Source organism: Crocodylus porosus, unplaced genomic scaffold (genome assembly GCF_001723895.1).
Source record: "Crocodylus porosus isolate Cpor-Errol unplaced genomic scaffold, CroPor_comp1, whole genome shotgun sequence".
NCBI classification, from domain to species: domain Eukaryota; kingdom Metazoa; phylum Chordata; order Crocodylia; family Crocodylidae; genus Crocodylus; species Crocodylus porosus.
Window position 1 is genome coordinate 84,095,398 of NW_017728918.1, and position 17,977 is coordinate 84,113,374.

General features: G+C 40.6%; 1 protein-coding gene across 1 annotated transcript in view; it reads left to right on the forward strand.

Moving 5' to 3' along the window:
• The window catches only part of LIN28B (lin-28 homolog B), a 139,020-nt gene that overhangs the window by 286 nt on the left and 120,757 nt on the right, over positions 1–17,977 (forward strand). Inside the window, exon 2 of the mRNA XM_019537815.1 lies at positions 9,992–10,040. Coding sequence (XP_019393360.1) covers positions 9,992–10,040 — 49 coding nt within the window. The remainder of the gene's footprint in view (positions 1–9,991; positions 10,041–17,977) is intronic.

The following is a 17,977-nucleotide window of genomic DNA, read 5'->3' on the forward strand; positions in this document are numbered from 1 at the left end:
GGGGAGGGGGGTTAAATGTAAGTAATAGTCAGGCCGCCATTTTGAATGGTTTCCTGCCACACACAAGGAAATCTGAGGTCGGTCCCTGTGTTTCCTTGCATTCCCCCCTCCCCATCCGTCCCTGCCTCCCTCCCGCCCCCAGGGGTCTCGAGAGATGGCTCCTGGGTGGGTGGGTGACTGTCCCGCCAAGTGCTGCACAGGGTGTTGCTGGGCATTTGTGGGTGCTGGGGGCCATGGCGTGGACGGGGAAGCAAATAAAGTCCAGAAGTGCCTTGCAAAAGGACGGAGTTTCTTTTGTCTGCCTTCAAAGCCCGGCGGGGCCACGGCGCAGCCCGCTGGGCGTATGCGCAGGGATGCGAAGCGCTGGTTTTCGGACCCGTTTCAGCAGCAGGCGGCTGCTGCTAGCGGTGTGGCGATGCGAGCCTGGCTTTTATCCTGGGCGAGGGAGTAGTTGCTGTTTCACTGGGTTTGCAGGCTGTGTTTTTAACCGACCTGAGAACTAAGCACACGGTCATTTCCACACCTGACAGGACGAGGCGGCAGTAAAATCCCTTTGAGCAGAAAAATTTTCCGAATGAGCGCAGGATTGGTGGGGGGATTGTTTTGAGTTCACCGTTGTGCCCCAGCTCTCGGGAAGTAGGGATCTTTAAAATAAATAGCCGTGTCAGTCGTGGACTAAGTTTAAGCCTCTTTCCTTTAACACATGCATGTTAAATGCATGTGATCCATTTTAACCAGTTGACACCTTCGGGGCACTGCATGAAAAGAGGGAGTTCTGTAATTTGTTGGTCTCTTCTTGATTGTAGTCAGTGTAGTTTTAATTGATTGATACAGAGATAAGAATGAAGTGGTAGTACGCTCTGCTCGCTGGTAAAGGGATTTGGACTTCATTTTATTTTGCAAGCAACATTAAAGGAAAGCAGGCTACTGAGTGACTAATAAATATTCTTTCTGGGAACTTCACATTATGTGCGTGCTCCATCAGTATCAATAACCACATCTACAGCAAACCTATGCTATTGTCATCCATATTAACTAATAGTAAAGGTTTGTATTTTCATACTTTTAATTACAGCTGTCTAAATGGGTTTCTGCAGCATTTTAATTGAATGCACCTTCCATCAAATACTATCATTTATATTGAAATGCAAGACAACCTATATACAGCATTGTACAAGGAAGTATTCCAGTTAAGGATATTTTATCTTTAAATGCAATAAAAGCTGTATAGATGATCTTTATTTGGGAGGAGAGGATGACTGTCGTGTTTATTCAGAAAAAAATTATTTGCAGTAGATGCAATTATATTTGTAGTCTTCTGAAATAATTAGTCTCACAGTAGTTAACTGCTTGTTATACAGTAAATAGAACACAGGTTGGGAAAAATTGTACCATCTTGAATTTAATAAATACACCGAAAATCCAGGTTTCTTTTTCCCTGAGAAAACAATATAGTATTAGGTATTGTAAAGGCTACTTCCAATGCCCACATTGTTTACATATAAAAAGACAGCTGTAGCGGAAAATATAAGCAAGAGTTCATGAAGAAAGAAGCCATCACACTTCATGTATATAAAATAAACGTGTGTCACTCAGAACATTCATGCCTCATTAAAAAATAGAGGCAAAACTGAAGTTGAGACATCAGCTGATATTTATTAGAAATATTAGGAGGTAGGGAAGAAATGAGAAATCTCATCTCTAGGCCCAAATCTCCATTACTCTTCGCTATCTAAACCATTCCAAAGATACAACAAGAAGCCATAAGCTGTGTTTTAGACCATCAAAAAGAAAGATGAATTTTAAGGCTTAAACAGTTAAAAGGATTTCTTCTTTTTTCATTTGAAATATTATTTTGCTTACGTTGCAGTTAATGAATGTGATTTGTAGTGTGAACTTGGAGAAGGGAGGAAAGATTCAGATAATATTCCTATTTCTCTATGTTTGGATAGAAGATAGCCTCTAAAGGAACCATTTTTCCTTAACCAGGAATCTAAAAACCATATATTATAAGGCAGAGATGATGACTTGTTAAACATAATAATAAGATTCCACTTCTCAAGGGTAATGAAAGTTCAGTTTGTTTGTATCTAGTCAGATGTGTTTTTATCAAGCTACGTGTGTACTGAAAATATTAGGGTGCATACATTTATGGAGGAGTCCCTCCTATGACAAGACATTGTATGATGTCGCTGACCGAAGTGCTGAATCAAGACAGACATATTGATCATTACTAAATCCGGCTGAAAACATATACCGAACTTTTGTGGAGGTTCAAGTACCAGAATAATTATAGTAAGTTGTTTTTTAAATATTTATATTCCTTAATATCTGCAACATTCATGAAGTGTTTTAGGTAGGTAGAGGTTTTACAAAGAAACTTTATCCAGTGTATTATATTAATTTGGTATTGAATGATGATAGTAAAATCAATTACAACAATACTGTGGGGCTCCCATGTTTTGTAAATAGTCACTTCCAACCACAAACAAAATTTTAAGTCAACATATAACATAATGAAGTCTACAAAAAATAACATCAACAACAACTTGCTCTTAATCAGAGGGTCACATTATAAAAGGAGGTTTTGAAAGCTAACATCAAAGCATGTGATCAATGAAAAAAACATCAATCAATGATAGCATGGACAAGGTCCAGGTAAAGCTTGTGCCTATTAATAGTAACAAGGAATATGAACAGGAGCATGGTTTAAAAAGTAAAATAGCTAAAATTTGGAAGAGCAAACTATGGGAAATTTCTACATTGAATTTAACATGTTCCAATCTATTTTTTTATTTATGGACCAGAGAACATTTTTGTGGAATACAGTGTGTGTCTCTGTGTGTGTGTGTGTGTGTGTGTGTGTTATTTCAAACATGGTTGTATAACAAAATACAATTCAAAAGGAATTTGCTACTTTCTTGATATATAAGGGTAAAAACTTAAACATAGGACTTTTGACATCCTGCTTCTAAAAATAGAATGAATTGATATGCAGGATCTTCAAATTAAAGGTCAAAGGTGACAAACCAGGACAAAGGTCATGCAGCTCATTTTCAAGCAATCAGTTTCTATTTTTTTCATGGCTGAACAAAAGCTTAATTATACAGAAAAGACAGGCCTGTAATATTTAACTGGTCAATTTTTAACAAAGATTTAGAAGTAGTTCAACACAGTCTACCAATTAATTTATGTTTTTAATTCTGGCTTTTAATATTGTATTTATGCTGGCTTTTTATTCAAATAAGTATGTAGTTGTTTAAGCTAAAAACTAAATTTCCTTCCCTAATCTAGCATCTCTAAATAACATACATTCTAATTGTATGTGTGCTGGGGGAATTCATAGGATATAGTGCATTCATATTTTCTAACTACTCTATAATAGAGGTGTTAGGTTGCAAAAAAAGTTCATCCAGAGGTATATATTATCTTCAGAAAAATAAAATTTAGGACCATGCATTTTGACAGTGGTGCATGCATATATTTATTTTAGGAATAAACACCCACCTCCTCAAAACAAAACAAAACAAAACAAAACCCTCTCAAAAAAGCAAACTACCAAGAATACATAGCACTTTGTTTCTTCCTAGTTAGTAATCATGAAACTGCTTCTAAAATGGCTTATTTTATTTTATTTAATTAAAAAAAACTTTTATCTTGTGCTGTTTATTACAATGACATGTTCTAATAGCTTATTATCTTTCAGGGTTTTTATATTTTACATTTTAAAATATTCAGTCTAATGTGCATTTTAACATATAACATGTCCACAATTTAGGACAGGTTTTTTTTGCAATGAATTCACATTATATATATATATACTTTTTATATCTGAATCACAGACATTATTGCAGCGTATAATTTTTTTAAAATAACCCATAGGTAGTTTGCTAACTGGTAATTAATTATACACTCAACAATAATTTTAAAACTAACACTGAAACTGAATGTGTAATGCTTTATAAAATGTTAGTTACTGTGTTATCTTCAAAATAAGTACTTGTGTGTGTTCATTCTTGTAAGAGGAATGTTAAATCATTGTTTATTTTTAGAAATTAGAAATTGTTTTAGTTGTTTTTCACTGAAATTGTTCTTTGGTTATTTCTATTTTAAATTAATAAACTCAGCTAAAATTGATCAGAACTACCATTGCGTCATTTTATTTTACTCTCTGATTTATTTCAAACAAGTACTCACCTGGAAGGTTTATCATATAGAAATATTTTCTATTACAAGTAAATAGGCAAATTTTTACATGTTCCCCATTGTTATGCTACATTACCCATGCTTACCTTAAAATAAAATGTCGATGTTAGATTAATATTTGTGTTGTAAGCTAATTAGAAATTGTGCCACTTTACTTGCTGTGTGTTTTCTCCAGCTTGATTGTGTTTTCCCAGTAATTCTTAATGCCTATACCAATTCTTGAGGAGCATGTCATTTCTAGAAAAAGTTCCACATGCATTGTATAAGGAACTGAAATTAAGATTGTGAAAATGTTAACCTGCAATTCACTGAATATAACCATAAAACAGGAGAAGATGAGTGTTCTACAGGTAACTGGCCCTTTCAGGAAGAAGAAATATTTCCTGGACAGTATGTAGTAATGGAAATGAAATATACATTCCATGAAGAGTAAATATTAAAATTATCTCAAGTACATCAAACTAATTCTTAGCAATGCTTGTTTTGTGTCTACTGCCAAACAGTTAAAACTCTTACAGAAGCTGATGAAATCATTTCCAAATGCATAGAATGTTTTTCAAGAAAAAATTAAAATTATATAAAAGACATAGAAAAGTCACCCACTGAAGTGGTTTTAACATACAGTCACTACGTGCAAGTTGTCCAGGTGCTTTTATTACCTAACTGCAAATTACACATAATGCAGTCTATGATTACCTTTTTATTTATAGAACAATATACTGATCTTGGCTTCATAATTGTATCTAAACTGAGGCTTTGCTCAGTTAAGGGAAAGGCTATAGATGATCTGAATGATAAAAAAAGACTGCTATACTTTATTGGTACTGTAAATACATGGAATGGAAGGGTTATATTTTTTTCCCCAAACTAAAGCCTGAATAATACTCAATATACTGCCAGAAGTTATTTTTAACTTTGGCTTTGAAAAACTGTGTTTCAGGATTTATTCAGCATTTCATTTGTAAATGAATGCTATTCTTAATAGTATGTTTAGAATTTGTGGGTTAATTTTATTTATGCTGTATTGAAAAAAATTACAAAAGTAACTTGAACATGAAGTAAATCTATGATTAAGCTATGCAAAATAGTGTTAACAGTTCAGTTAGTGTCTTTGAGTCATGAAGGCATTCAAATTATTAAGAAAAAGGAATGATATTAACAAATTCAATTGAAAATCAGTTTAAAAGCTATTTCATTCCAGTTAAAAAAATGTACTTTCCTTATTTGTCAAGAAAATTAAAAAACCTATAGTGTTGACAAAAATGTTGTTATATGCTGGTTGTAAATTGGAAATAAAATGCTGAAAATAAGATAACTAAAAAGGAGAGGTAATAACTTCTCTCAAAATATTTTTAGAAGTATTAGGGGTTTAACCCCACAAAAATTAAATTACCTTAAATCATACAGAAGTAGGGACATTGATAAAGGGTTTTTTTAATAGTTGCAGAATGTTTCAACTTAAAGCATCTTGTGTATTCTTCTAATTGGACAGTGCCTGAAAATAGGTCATATGGACTTTAAAAAATTAAAAACACTGATGGAGAAAAACAGATGATCTAAGCAAGTTATGTCTTACTTATAACATGAATCCCAAGCTCTTTCTTTTTAAATAAAAGTGAACCTTTAGTGCATATCTTTTAAACAGGTAGCTTGAATGATCTTGGAGCCAATTTACATTATGTAAACGAAATTAAAAAAAACAATATTTTACTTTAAAATTCAAACAGCCCTATTCATGTGACTCTCAGTTTCCCATTTGCTTCAATTCTGATCTTACATCATATACACTTCATATGGCTAGAACAAGATTGGATTCTTGACTGAGCAGGAATAGATTTTGCTTTTATGAGCTCTTGTTTGCACTGACTCAAGTGGGAATCTTGTAACTGGTTTAAAAGTAGCAGAATCAATCCTGCTGGTTTTCAGAAATTCCTACAGCATTGTTTACAAAGTAATCCCCCATGTTCCTTTAATATATAATAGTTATATAGCTAGACAGTATTGCTAATCTATTTGTTAGCCAGGATTCAATCATACAAATCACAGATATAAAAATAGTCAATGCAGTAAAGGAGGAGTAAACCTTGGCCAATCTTTTAAATAAAATCCCACACAAATAGGCTTTTTTAAAGAGCTGAACCATATACTCAAGAGTGCTTCAAGGTGAATTGTAAAAAAAGTTACTTTTTACATCAGACCCTTTCTGAAACATCATTGCAACATTCACAATATCTGAACTGGAAGGAAACTGAGCAAATGTAAGGCAGTTTGTATAATTACTCAGGAAGATTAAACCTGGGTATGCAATTTCAACAGATAGTAATTCAAAAGTATCATTTGGATCCTTAGCAAACTGTATAGTTAGTACTAAATAATGAAGCCATTGATCTAGTGATGTGAATTAATTCAAGTGTGCCCTTCTTGGTGTTTTAGAATGTAATTTGACTTTTATTTCCTATATTTTAAAACCAATTTCTGCATTTGTGGAATAGAAAATAAAGTAGCAGTTACAATACCAGATATATTTTAAAGAAACATTTCACGATGTTGAGAACTTTCATGAAGGATTTTAAAAAACACTGAAAAATATGTAGAAATAAACAAGTGTCCAGTAATTTGTTTGGGTCAATAATGATCTTCTGCAGCTTCACAGCCAGTGTTGCAGCATTGTGCTAGTGTACACACTCAGAATTTGACGATAACTATAAACAATTGACAAATTAGCTCATTTACATTATTTAAGGACTGAGTGTAAGGTAAAAGGTAACTGTATATATTCTAATACGAATTGTCATGATCTTTTTAGACAAAGTTGCTATTAACATCTGTCAGAACATTTTGTTTTAATTTTCACTTTGTCCCCTAAAAAGAGGAGGATTTGTAGTGTTTAGATATTATTTATTCATGCATATATTTATGAATGTCACTGGTCCATATTAGATCCTTAAACATCTCACGTTAAAATCTTAAGATAATTTTTTCAGCTTTTTGTACCATTATTAAATATATTTGTTACAAGTTAATGAGTAGACATCTTGGTGTATATTTTATTTATCATTCTGGTGTTGGCTGGGTTATATGTTTTATTTTAAGCAATATTATGTTACAAATAAATAAACATTTGGCCTACTCCTACTCCTAATTAAAACCAGTGTCCAAATTACAATTGACTTCACTCCAGTAGGCATATTATCTTAAAATTTTAGTTCTGACTGTTCTCTCAATTTGAAGATGTGGTTTTTCCATAACCATAATTTGCTTGCTTAAAATAGTGTTTTAATATTCATTTTTAGGGGTCTAAAACCTCTACCCTAATACACGTGCACATTATTTTTAAATGGCATTATTTGTGACTCAGATCTTTGTAAGATTTTTCAGATCACTTAGAACTTTGAAAAACAAGAGTGACTAGAAGCACCCTGTGCTGTTCACTTCCTAATATGAATAAATCACAGAAGTAAACAAACAGCCTAGCCTAGCTTGTTCATGAAACCCACACACCTCAGCTAAGTTTTTAAAATATATTTCCTGTTACAAAGCTATCTGATGTATAATTGACAGGTTCCTTTCCACTTGAATTCTCTTTGTATTTGATTGTCTATTTTATGATAAATCCATGTGACTTAAAATGTCTTGCTTTTATGCCTACAATTAGTTTTCATTCTTACATATTATACGTGTTTAAAAACATTATTGTTGTTAAAGTAAAGAGTAACTGATTTCTCCACAAACCTCCTACCGAAATTAACTAACATGTTATCCTTCAATAAAGTTTGATAAAGTATATTAACAATGATATAACCCTTTTTAAAGATGATTGCAACTTCAAAACTATGCAATTTACAATATACTTAGTCTGTTGCTAATGTTGCAGAAGGAAGTATATCTGAGCTCTTCTCAGTCAATGACTAATTTCTTATATTCAGTAAAATGCATTAAAATGCATAACAATTATTTCCTTATTTTAAATGTACAGTTTTAATCATTTCACATGATAAAGATGTTCTAGGGTTTGGAAGGTAGTATTTTGTATGGAAGTATTTCTTAAAATACGCATTCCTATGCCAAGCTACTTTATCCTATTAAAAAAAATCAATGTTACCTAGTCTTTTAGAACAATTACATCCCATTTACTGTCAGTATAATATATGATATTTACAAATAAAGTGGTACAACCTAGAAGCTTGAAAATAATCTAACTTGTAAATTGTGCAGTTCTCTGATTACTGCAATTCTTAAGACTTTTTCCTCCCAAGTACTTTATTTTTAATCCTTCCATACACTGAAGCACATCACATTTGAAAGCCAGGAACGGATCTCTTACTCTATGTTTGCATATTTCATTATGCTGCATAAATAATGTAGGTAAATCCAAAAGAGACAAAAGCCACACAGCCACAGGTTGGTAGAACAGAAAAGGAAACACAGAGATTGCCTGCAATATTGAAGATGTAAAATGAGGGCTAGGTTTAATGTTAGACAAATATACACACTGTCCTACTGGAAAAGAAAACTTGAATTAAATGATTACAAAATGACAGAAAATCTGGAGGCCACTTGGTGATATTTTTCCACTGCAAGGAGAGACAGCCTGGCTATCATCCTGTCCAGTTGCTGATGTTGTAATAGACTGCACATAAGTAGAGGATAAGAAGTTAGTGAGATTTCATTCTCCCTTGACTGGCTCTTCACTTTCTCACTTTGCTCAGTCTAAATACTTACTGTGTAGAGTATCCCCATGTATAGGAAAGGATTCGCCCCACCAATCAGGACATATTCTGAAATTGGAAAAATTTCAATTTTCTTTAAAGGAAAAGAGAATTAGGTTCACACACAAAAGGAATGAGAAGACAGTGACTTATTTCTTTTAGATGGGTTTTAGTTAAAGTAGGGTGCACAAATCAAGTACAGGGAAATAGAAGAACCTAAGCTATTGCAAGGTGAGTTTGTGAATGTTCAGATCTATTCATCTCCCATGCTTTAAGCAGTCTGCACAGCCTGGATTACTCTAAATGTAGTGGCTTTCCTTGAGTGCATCTTTCCCTCCACTGTATTTTGTAACTGAATGGCATTCCTCTTGGCATTTTGCTACATCATGTGATCAACAGAAGATAGAGCATACATGCATTTCTCACCTACTTCCAAAGTCATATTCCTGCCATTGTCTCTGTTATTTTGCTAATTTGAAACTATGAAAATTAGTTTTAAATGCAGATAATGAACCAAGGTTTTAACAGTAATAAAAAGGAAGGTATTTGCCCACTGATACTATGATTACACTGTTTAGTATACAGTAGTTTGACAAAATTGTACTCCAATATGCGTCATTTTTAATATTTTCCATATGTGAAGCAACAAACCAATTGACTTGCTCTGTACAATTAAACCATAAGAAAGCCAACAATCACCTGTTCTTAAATTACCTATTGTAATTAAATATTGATAAGGGAAAAGAACACCTTTCAGTACCCAACAAATCTGTGTCCTTTGCCTACATCATCATTAACTGTATAACTTTTATGAGGGAGCAGTTAAGGGGGCAGTGCCTTTAAAGAACAAGGGAGGTGTCCATTATGTAGCAGGCTGGTGGTTACACTTCTTGGCTATCATTTTGGTTCTGAGCTAGGTAAGTCTCAGACAGTTAATAAGTTTACAGGTCACTTCACAGAGTCAAAGCCCTGGCATTTTATGGGCTTCTAATGAGCCGTTAAACTGGAGAAGAGGTAATTAAATACGGTACTCTGGTACAATTTACATAGTACTGACTCCAGCTCTCTGATTTTAGGTTTCTCAGAAGACGATGAGGTCATTCAAGAAAGTCTCGTCAGGCCCAGGTCAGTCTTTTTTATAATGTCTTACATGGCTGACTCTTCTTATATGACCGAGGAATTGGTATTTCACAAGCGCTTTAGGATTCTCCCTTCCCATATCAACTGAAAGCCCCAGGGTAAACTATTCTCCCCATGGAAACCTACAATTTATACTTGGGGGAAGATTTTTCAATGCTTTTTCCAAGGCTTGACTTTAGATTTCTTGTCTGATCAGCCAGTCCCTAAGTAGAGGTTTACTTCTACCGTAAAAACAAATGCACCCATACACAGTCATAGAAAAAGTTTATTCTCAAAAACTCCTGCATTAAATGTCACTCCCTATGCCTAAAAATGTACTTAAAGAAATCTTGAACTATTATTACAGAAGTACACTTTTGACCTGGTCATTAGTATCTCATTCATTGCCTTGCCATACTGTAGGTTTTTGAACAGGCCAAGTAATCAATGGCTGAAACACATTACTTTTAAATAGAACTAACTTATGGGCACTGAAGACGACCAGTTACCATTTTAGAGATACTGAATTTGTTTTTATACATCTGAAATTCAAATTCTTTACTCTGCACCATTCTCACATTCACAGGATACTTTCCTTGTCTCTTTTGGAATCCAAGTACTATCTCCTGCCTCTTGGCACCTTAGCCTGCCATCTTAGTCTATTGGCACCTTAAACTGGAAGGAGAAAAAAAAATCATTAAAATACACCAATCTTTGTCAGGATTTTTTTAAAGCAGTAGCTATTGATTTTATTCCCTGGAAGCTGCACTAACAAATCCTGTATTTCACTTTGCAAATAGTCACCAGGGAAAATTCCCTGATCAACACCAACAGCCACAACCAATGTCCCCATTTTTTGCAGTCCTCAGCTTACTGCATGGCTTCTTACACCGCCTGCTGTCTGGGTGTCCTGGAGAGGATGTGATGCATGATGCCAGTGCCTCTGGATCTCTGCAGTGCTAGATGCCCACTGAAGTTGTGTCCAGGCCACGTTCCAGTTGCTAACTTGTATGGAGGGCATGCCTGGTGGAGATCTGGAAGTTGTACCTGATGTCACTCAGGCTAGCATGTGAAAAAGAGATTTCCTTTGGTGCCCCCCTCCCTGGCACCCAGTTAGAGCCTGATGCTAATAATGCCAAGAGGCAGGTTCCATCCTGGGTTGTGCTACCTCAGTATTTCTCAACCTGTGGGTCGGGACCCAAAAGTTGGTTGCAAGAGTATATGAAACAGTTGCAGACAGACTTTAAAAATGGATCAACAAACTTTAAAAATGGATTCTCTTTTAAACGAGAAAAACGTGGGGAAACTGGATTTTCCCTTGCAAGCTGGCAGAGCTCCAGCCTCCAAGGGGCTGCTTGAGTCCCCATAACCCAACACACTGGGGGGCTGGGGCCAAGGGGTGGAGTGAGGGGCACTGGGTGGGGACTGGCCGGGGATGTTTACAAATGGGTCCTGACACACAAAAAAAGGTTGAGAACCCACTGCACCTGGTGATCTCCAGAGGTCCCTTCCAGACTTTCTTCTGGATGAAATCCTATGGAAGCATCTTGGCAGGGAGTGAGGTTTATGCAGGAGGCTGGGCTAGGACTTCCCCACGCACGGCTAAGGGGCAGCTGCATGCCGTGTTCGGGGCAAGATGCGGCTATCGGGGAGCTCTGGAGACCTCTTGGCTCCTGCATTTGCTGGACATCACACCCCAGAGTGTAGCTGGCCCTGCACACCCGCACCCGCACCCCGCCGCGGGAGCGGGCTGGCGGCACGGCGAGCCTCATCTGGGCCGCGCGCGCTCAGGGCGGGCTGGGGCCGCCGGGAACCTGCCGCATCTAGCGGCTCCCGGCGGGTTAGCGCGCCCGGCCCCGCTTCACCCCCCTGCAGACCCGCTTGCTCCCGGGGCTGCTTTAAAGCGGGCTGTGGGAGGAGGGCAGGGCCCCCGAGCCTGGCCGGGAACCAAACGGGGCCGGAAGGAGGCTGCTGAGCGCTGCCCTTCAGCTGCCCGCGGGTCACCACCGCTGCCTCCCCTCACTCACAGCCGCCTTCCCGGCACTGCGGGAAATACCGATATACACGTGCATATGCAATGTATGTATACATTGCAGACACACACACGCTCCTTTCACTGAAATCCCTAGTTCCTGCGGGGGGGGGGAGATGCATACCTCCACACACGCCATACATGCATACATATTTATATACACACACATTTCCCTTTGACTGCACAAAAAATAGGCAAGGACAGAACGGGCAAGGAGTGAAAGTATTGCTCTAGTCCGCACCAATACAGCAGTATGTCTGCAAAGTGTCGCATTGTAGTGAGTTTTTAATGTCGAGTTCACTTGGATCCCAGCGAGGGTTTGCTTGCTTCTCGATTATTTTATTTAAAAGTGTTAAAAAGATCATACCCACGTTATACGGAGTATGGGGTTCAAGAAGCAAAGGAAGAGGAAGTCAGAAAGACAGAGACAGACAAGAAAGAAAGCAAGCAAAGCAAACAAGCAAGCGAGCAGAAAACTGCCGAAGTAGGTCTTAACGTTTATCACCGAAACATCGCCGCCTTTGATGTGCGCGAGGAGACGAGCCGCGCGCGGGCTGGGTTAATCTGCAAACTAAAATAAACTCCTGCCTCAGTTGGTGATGAATGAAAAAAAAAAAAAGAAGCAGCAGCAGCCAGCAGCTGCACGCGCGTGGGCAGGCCGGGGAGTAGCCGTGCTGCGAGCGAGGAGCCGCCCGGGCGCCGCCGGAGGCGGAGACGGGGGCGAAGGCGGGCAGCCCTGCCCCAGGTGCGGGGACACGCGGCACCTGAGCCACTGACACGGCGCTTGTGCTGGGCTGGCCTCGAGCCCGTTTTGGCGGGAACAGCCTCGACTTCAAGAGCGCACTTGTGTCTCGTGCCCTGCTGGTCTGCTCTCCCCTTCCCTAGCGCTGCCCCGAGGCGAGGGGACACCTCGGCCTGTGCCAGCGGGATCTGCCCCCCACCCCTTCCGGCTGAGGCGGAGGAAGGAGCAGCCGCCCTCGGGGGGGAGGGGGCGCTTTGCAGCTGGGAGGTGCTGTCGGGGCTGGGGTGGGGCTCCTTGGCGGGACCGCAACTCCACGCGTGAGAGCGCCTTGTGGAGGAGGAGCGGGGCGTCCCCCTCAGCCCAGCGCTGCGGCGCTCGCGTGGGCCCCGTCCGAGGTCGGCGAGCCGGGGCTGGGGCTGGGGTCAGGGCGCTGGCGCGTCTTGCCGGTCCGGAGTGGGTAGGGTGGGTGCCTAGCGCGGCCCCGGGGGCAGGAGAGTGGGTGCGTGGGTGGGTGGATTTGGCCAGGGGCGGCAGCACTCCCCACCCCCCACATATATCTTGCAGAAGAACTGAGGCAATCGCCTCTGGTGTCAGTGCCCTAAACGCCGCGGCGGTGCCGGGTGGTCAGAAATCCCACGAGCAACGCCGAGCCCCGCGAGCCCCCGCGCCAGCGCGACCTTTCTATAGGACCCCTCCCCCGCACCCCAGCGCATCCTCAGCCGGGCCGGGCCGCCCGCGCTCCTGCTGCTCCCGCCCCGCCGCAGAGCGCACAGGCTGCGGCTGCCTCCGCACGTACAGCATTGCTGCAGCGGGAGCTGCGGGGAGATGTTTTTTTTAAAAGGAAAATCGGGAAAATAGGGTGAGGGGAAGATTTATAACGCGGGAAGCTTTGGGGGGAGGGGGGAAGGTGAGGACTGGAAAAGCAGAGAGCGAGGCGCTGTTTGTACCATCGGCTTCACCAAGACTGCTCCTGTCCTATAATTAACTCCCCCTCACACACACGCACCCTACTGTAGGCTGTGTGTTGGGGGGACATACATCTCAGAGCAACAGCATCTCTTTTCATACATAAAATATAATCGTGATACTCACATTTCTCCGCCCTGCTTCTTCTATTCCCCCCCACCTTTTTTTTTAAATTTCTTCCCCTCCCCGTATTTGTGACTGATTCTTTTTGAATTAATTTTGGAAGGTCGGGTTTTGGGGTTTGGGGTGTTTTTTTTGGGGGGGGGGGAGGTTGAAGTTCCAGCTGGCAACAGCTCTGCCTTCCCCAGGACTTGAAAGGCTGATGTCCCTTGCAGGAAATGAATGAGTCGATAACATCTGACACCAGTGACCAGTCCAGTGACCCCAACCTTAATTCCACTAATACTGGAGGCCTGCAAATTTCAGCAAGGCCCGCTTGCAAGCTCCCCTCCCCCCGCGCACGTACCTTAACACAACCCGCATTTATTTTGTAGTGCAGGAAATCGCTTACAGCTCTCTGGTATCTGCATTCAGCTTTTTCCCCCTCCTTTTCTTTTGCTACTTACACTCTCCTCCCTCTGTTCTCATAAAAACCTCAATTCAATATTGAATTTCAAAAAAAAAAAAAGTCAAACTTGCTGGAAACAAAGGACACTGTATCCAAGAAAAAAATTACTTGTTTGCGAGCAAGATCTGCAAGGTATTTTTCAGCTGCATTTCGGTATAGGAATCCAGTCTGACGAAAATAAAGCCCCCGAGTCAGATATTGGTTAAAAATAAATAAAATAGTTCTCTGTATAGATGTCTTAAATTTTCATAAAGTTTTCACATTTGAGGTACGGGATATTTGTATATCCATATTTTGTTACGCCAAATTAATTTGGTTTTCAAAAACCTAATATTCTCCTCTTCAGCCGCCCTGAAGATGATGATTCTAATTAGTAATAGCATTATTGCTGTGGTTATCATCATCTCTACAACTATTACTACTACTATTATGTTTATAGTGGGATTCAATATATATTCCTCATATATAATCATTATTACTACTACTATTACTACGTTTATAGTGGGATTAAATATATATTCTTCAAATGTGATCATTACTGTTACTACTACCACCAGTACTACTATTATTATTATTATGTTTATAGTTGGATTAAATATATATTCTTCATATATGAAAAATCTCCTTTATAATCTTCCAGGTACATAAAGTGATGTGGCTACTGATTTCGCCTAGAACAAAAAATCGCAGTGATAACAGAGGGGAAAGGGGGAAAAAAAGTGGTGGTCTATTGCACGAATGTGTAAGGCAGGTCAATGTAGGAAGTCGACCTCCACTGTTGAAATAACCTATAGGAAATTTACGGTTGAAGACTGCAAAGGAATTTCAGGATTTAGAGCTTCTGCTCCACTTGCCAGATTGCTTGTATTTTTACACTTTTGCCCACCCCCCGCTCCTTTCTACCAAATGTTCAGAACACCTTGGTATTTCAAACAGAAATGAAACACGATTGAAAGCGATTCGTGCACTTTCCGGGGGGGTGGGGAGGGAGCAACAAAAGGCGTAAACAGGCCCATCAGAGCAAAGGGGGCTTTCTCAATCGGGCAGACTGATTGACGCCAATTCCAAAACAACAGCAAGTGCCTTGCAATGCCATAAAAAACCCATTTCACCAAGATCTGCGTGGATCACACAGTCAGTTGTTTTTTGAGGGATTTTTTTTTTCCATGTGTGTATTTTCGGCGTGGATGGGCTCGGAGGGGAGGGGTAAAGCGACTTCAATAAGAAAATAATTTATAGCAGTGCCGGAAGATTTTAACTAAGGCTAAACTGATCTAAGCTAAGCTAAATTTTGAATGGGCAGAGGATATTTCCCGTATGCAGTTTCTGTCAATTGGCTGTCTGGTGGAGGGGAGGGAGGGGGCGGCGTGGAGAAAACGACCCATGTTCATAGCCACCCAAAACAGGTATTTTGTCCACGTCCTTCATGCCAAAGGAAAAAGAAGAAAATAGGCACTTTTAAGCTATTCCTCCCCTCCCCCAGCCTATTAAAACGTATTAATTGGGTAGTGGAGCAGTGGAACTGATGTGTACGTGTGTATGCTAATGTGCCTGACTCCCTAGGAAATTCATGAAGGGATGTATAAGCTATCCAGCCCATCATATACACACACACGTGCATACATACACACACACATAAGGGCGTGGGAGTAGGTGTGGGAGTCCTACACACACACACACACACACGGTCATATATGTGTGTGCGTGTACATATATATATATATATATATCTCCGGGGACGCTTGTGTGTTGGACTCCCACACCCACTAGATTTAAAATTGCATCCCCCAGGCCAGCACTACTCCTCTTCCCTTTGTCTTCTTTCTCCAGTTCCCTCTCTTCTCGTCTTCCTCCTCCCTTCCTTCTCCTTTTCTCTTTTAGTCCTTCCTCCTCCACCATGCTCCTGCGTAACAATCGCTGCTGATTGAGGTTCACTCTAATGTTAGACTTGGAAACTGGGCTCTTATTTAGGAAGTCATTAATCACATCCCCTCCCCCGGAAAGAGATGGCGGAGAAACCTGTGAAGTACAATCCCTTACCCCATCCCCCATAGAAATGTTTTGAAATGCTAAACCCTCAACACATTGTGAACCATATTAAGGTGAGATCGCGTTTCCGGCATGCTTTTAATTTGAATATGGAATTAAGTCATGTGAAACAAAGGAAGAAACCCCAGCGATCATCTACGTGCGTGCTTAGATCGAGTGTGTAGAGAGACACTGAATCTAAAGTTTCCCTGGGAAAGTTATTTTGGTGGAAGTTAACATAAAAAGGTGACTACCCTCTGAAACACTGAGAACAAGTCAAATTTTGGCCAGCGGTATGAAAAAATCAATAGAATAGACGAAAAACAAAAGGCCGGTTATGATGGAAATGTGCTTAGCTATTGAAATGTGCTCAGCTGCCTTTGTTAAGGAAGGAGCGGCATTGGCGTTGTGAATATTGTGTGTACAAGGTAACGTGCAGTTAGGTGGCCATATGTACATACATGCTCCATGCCTGACACTGCGTGCACATGAGCATGCTTGATCCTGATCGTACGTTCGCGGATCCTCCCCCCTGTACATGTATGGTAATAACCTCAGCCGCCTGGTTGTGCGGACACGTGTACAACTCTCGAGAGGTGTACAAGGAGCTACATAGCACTTGGGTGATAGGAAGTGCACGGATCTCTCTGCAGATCTGTCCATTCCCCCGCGCCGCGAAACCCCTCAACCCACGTCATCTTGATTTCCCGTAAAAGAAGTGTGCAAATGAGCTGATAGCCACCGCGTTTGCCATTTCTTGTTCATTCATAAATTATTGCGGTGTGTCAGCCTGGTTGAAATGGCGATTGGCTACTCCTGCCTCTTGCCAACCCCTTAAGGAGCCGATGTGAAATTAGTAGCGAGCGAGCATGTAATTGACCAAGTCACGTGTGCGCAGGGGGCCAGGAACGGAGGGAGCGAGAAGGGGAAAAATCAAAAGAGGGAAAGCACATTAGACCATGCGAGCTAAATTTGTGATCGTTCAACATCAGGATGTTAGACTGATGCAGGAGACCACTTCGATCCAAAGGGAAAGTTTGCATCTCACGAGTTTGGAGCCGAGGGCCCGTGGAGCAACATGGCCGAAGGTTAATTTTCTTTTTCTATTGTTTTACTATGATTTTCTCTCTCGCTTGCTCGCTCCCTCCTGCCCCCTGCCGCCCCGGGCCCCGCCCGCACAGTGCGGGGCAGGCTGACAGCCCCAGCGGCTCAGCCCGGGCCCTCCTGCCCCCCCCCCCCACTTTTTTTTTCTTAACCCAACTATGCATTACCCTTTTTGATCAGCTCGCTCAAGGGGGCTTTCTGCAACCCTATTGTTACGGCTCTCCAAAACTGTTCCGCACCGCCCACCCCGATTCACGACTTGAAAAGCGTTCAGGGGGCTATTGTTTGAATTGTTCCTGTTTGATTAAGCGCAAGTTTCAGCGGCGGGATGAGGGACCGTCTGTACACCTGTCCCCCCAACTTTAATCGAAACTTTATTCCGGGCAGGGATGGATGCACGCTGGCAAACAGCAGCGGAGCTCCCGCTGCATATGCAATAACAAGTTGTGCAATCTCGACCCATTTTTTTTTTGTGTGCTCCTTCTCTTCTCTTCCCCCCTCTC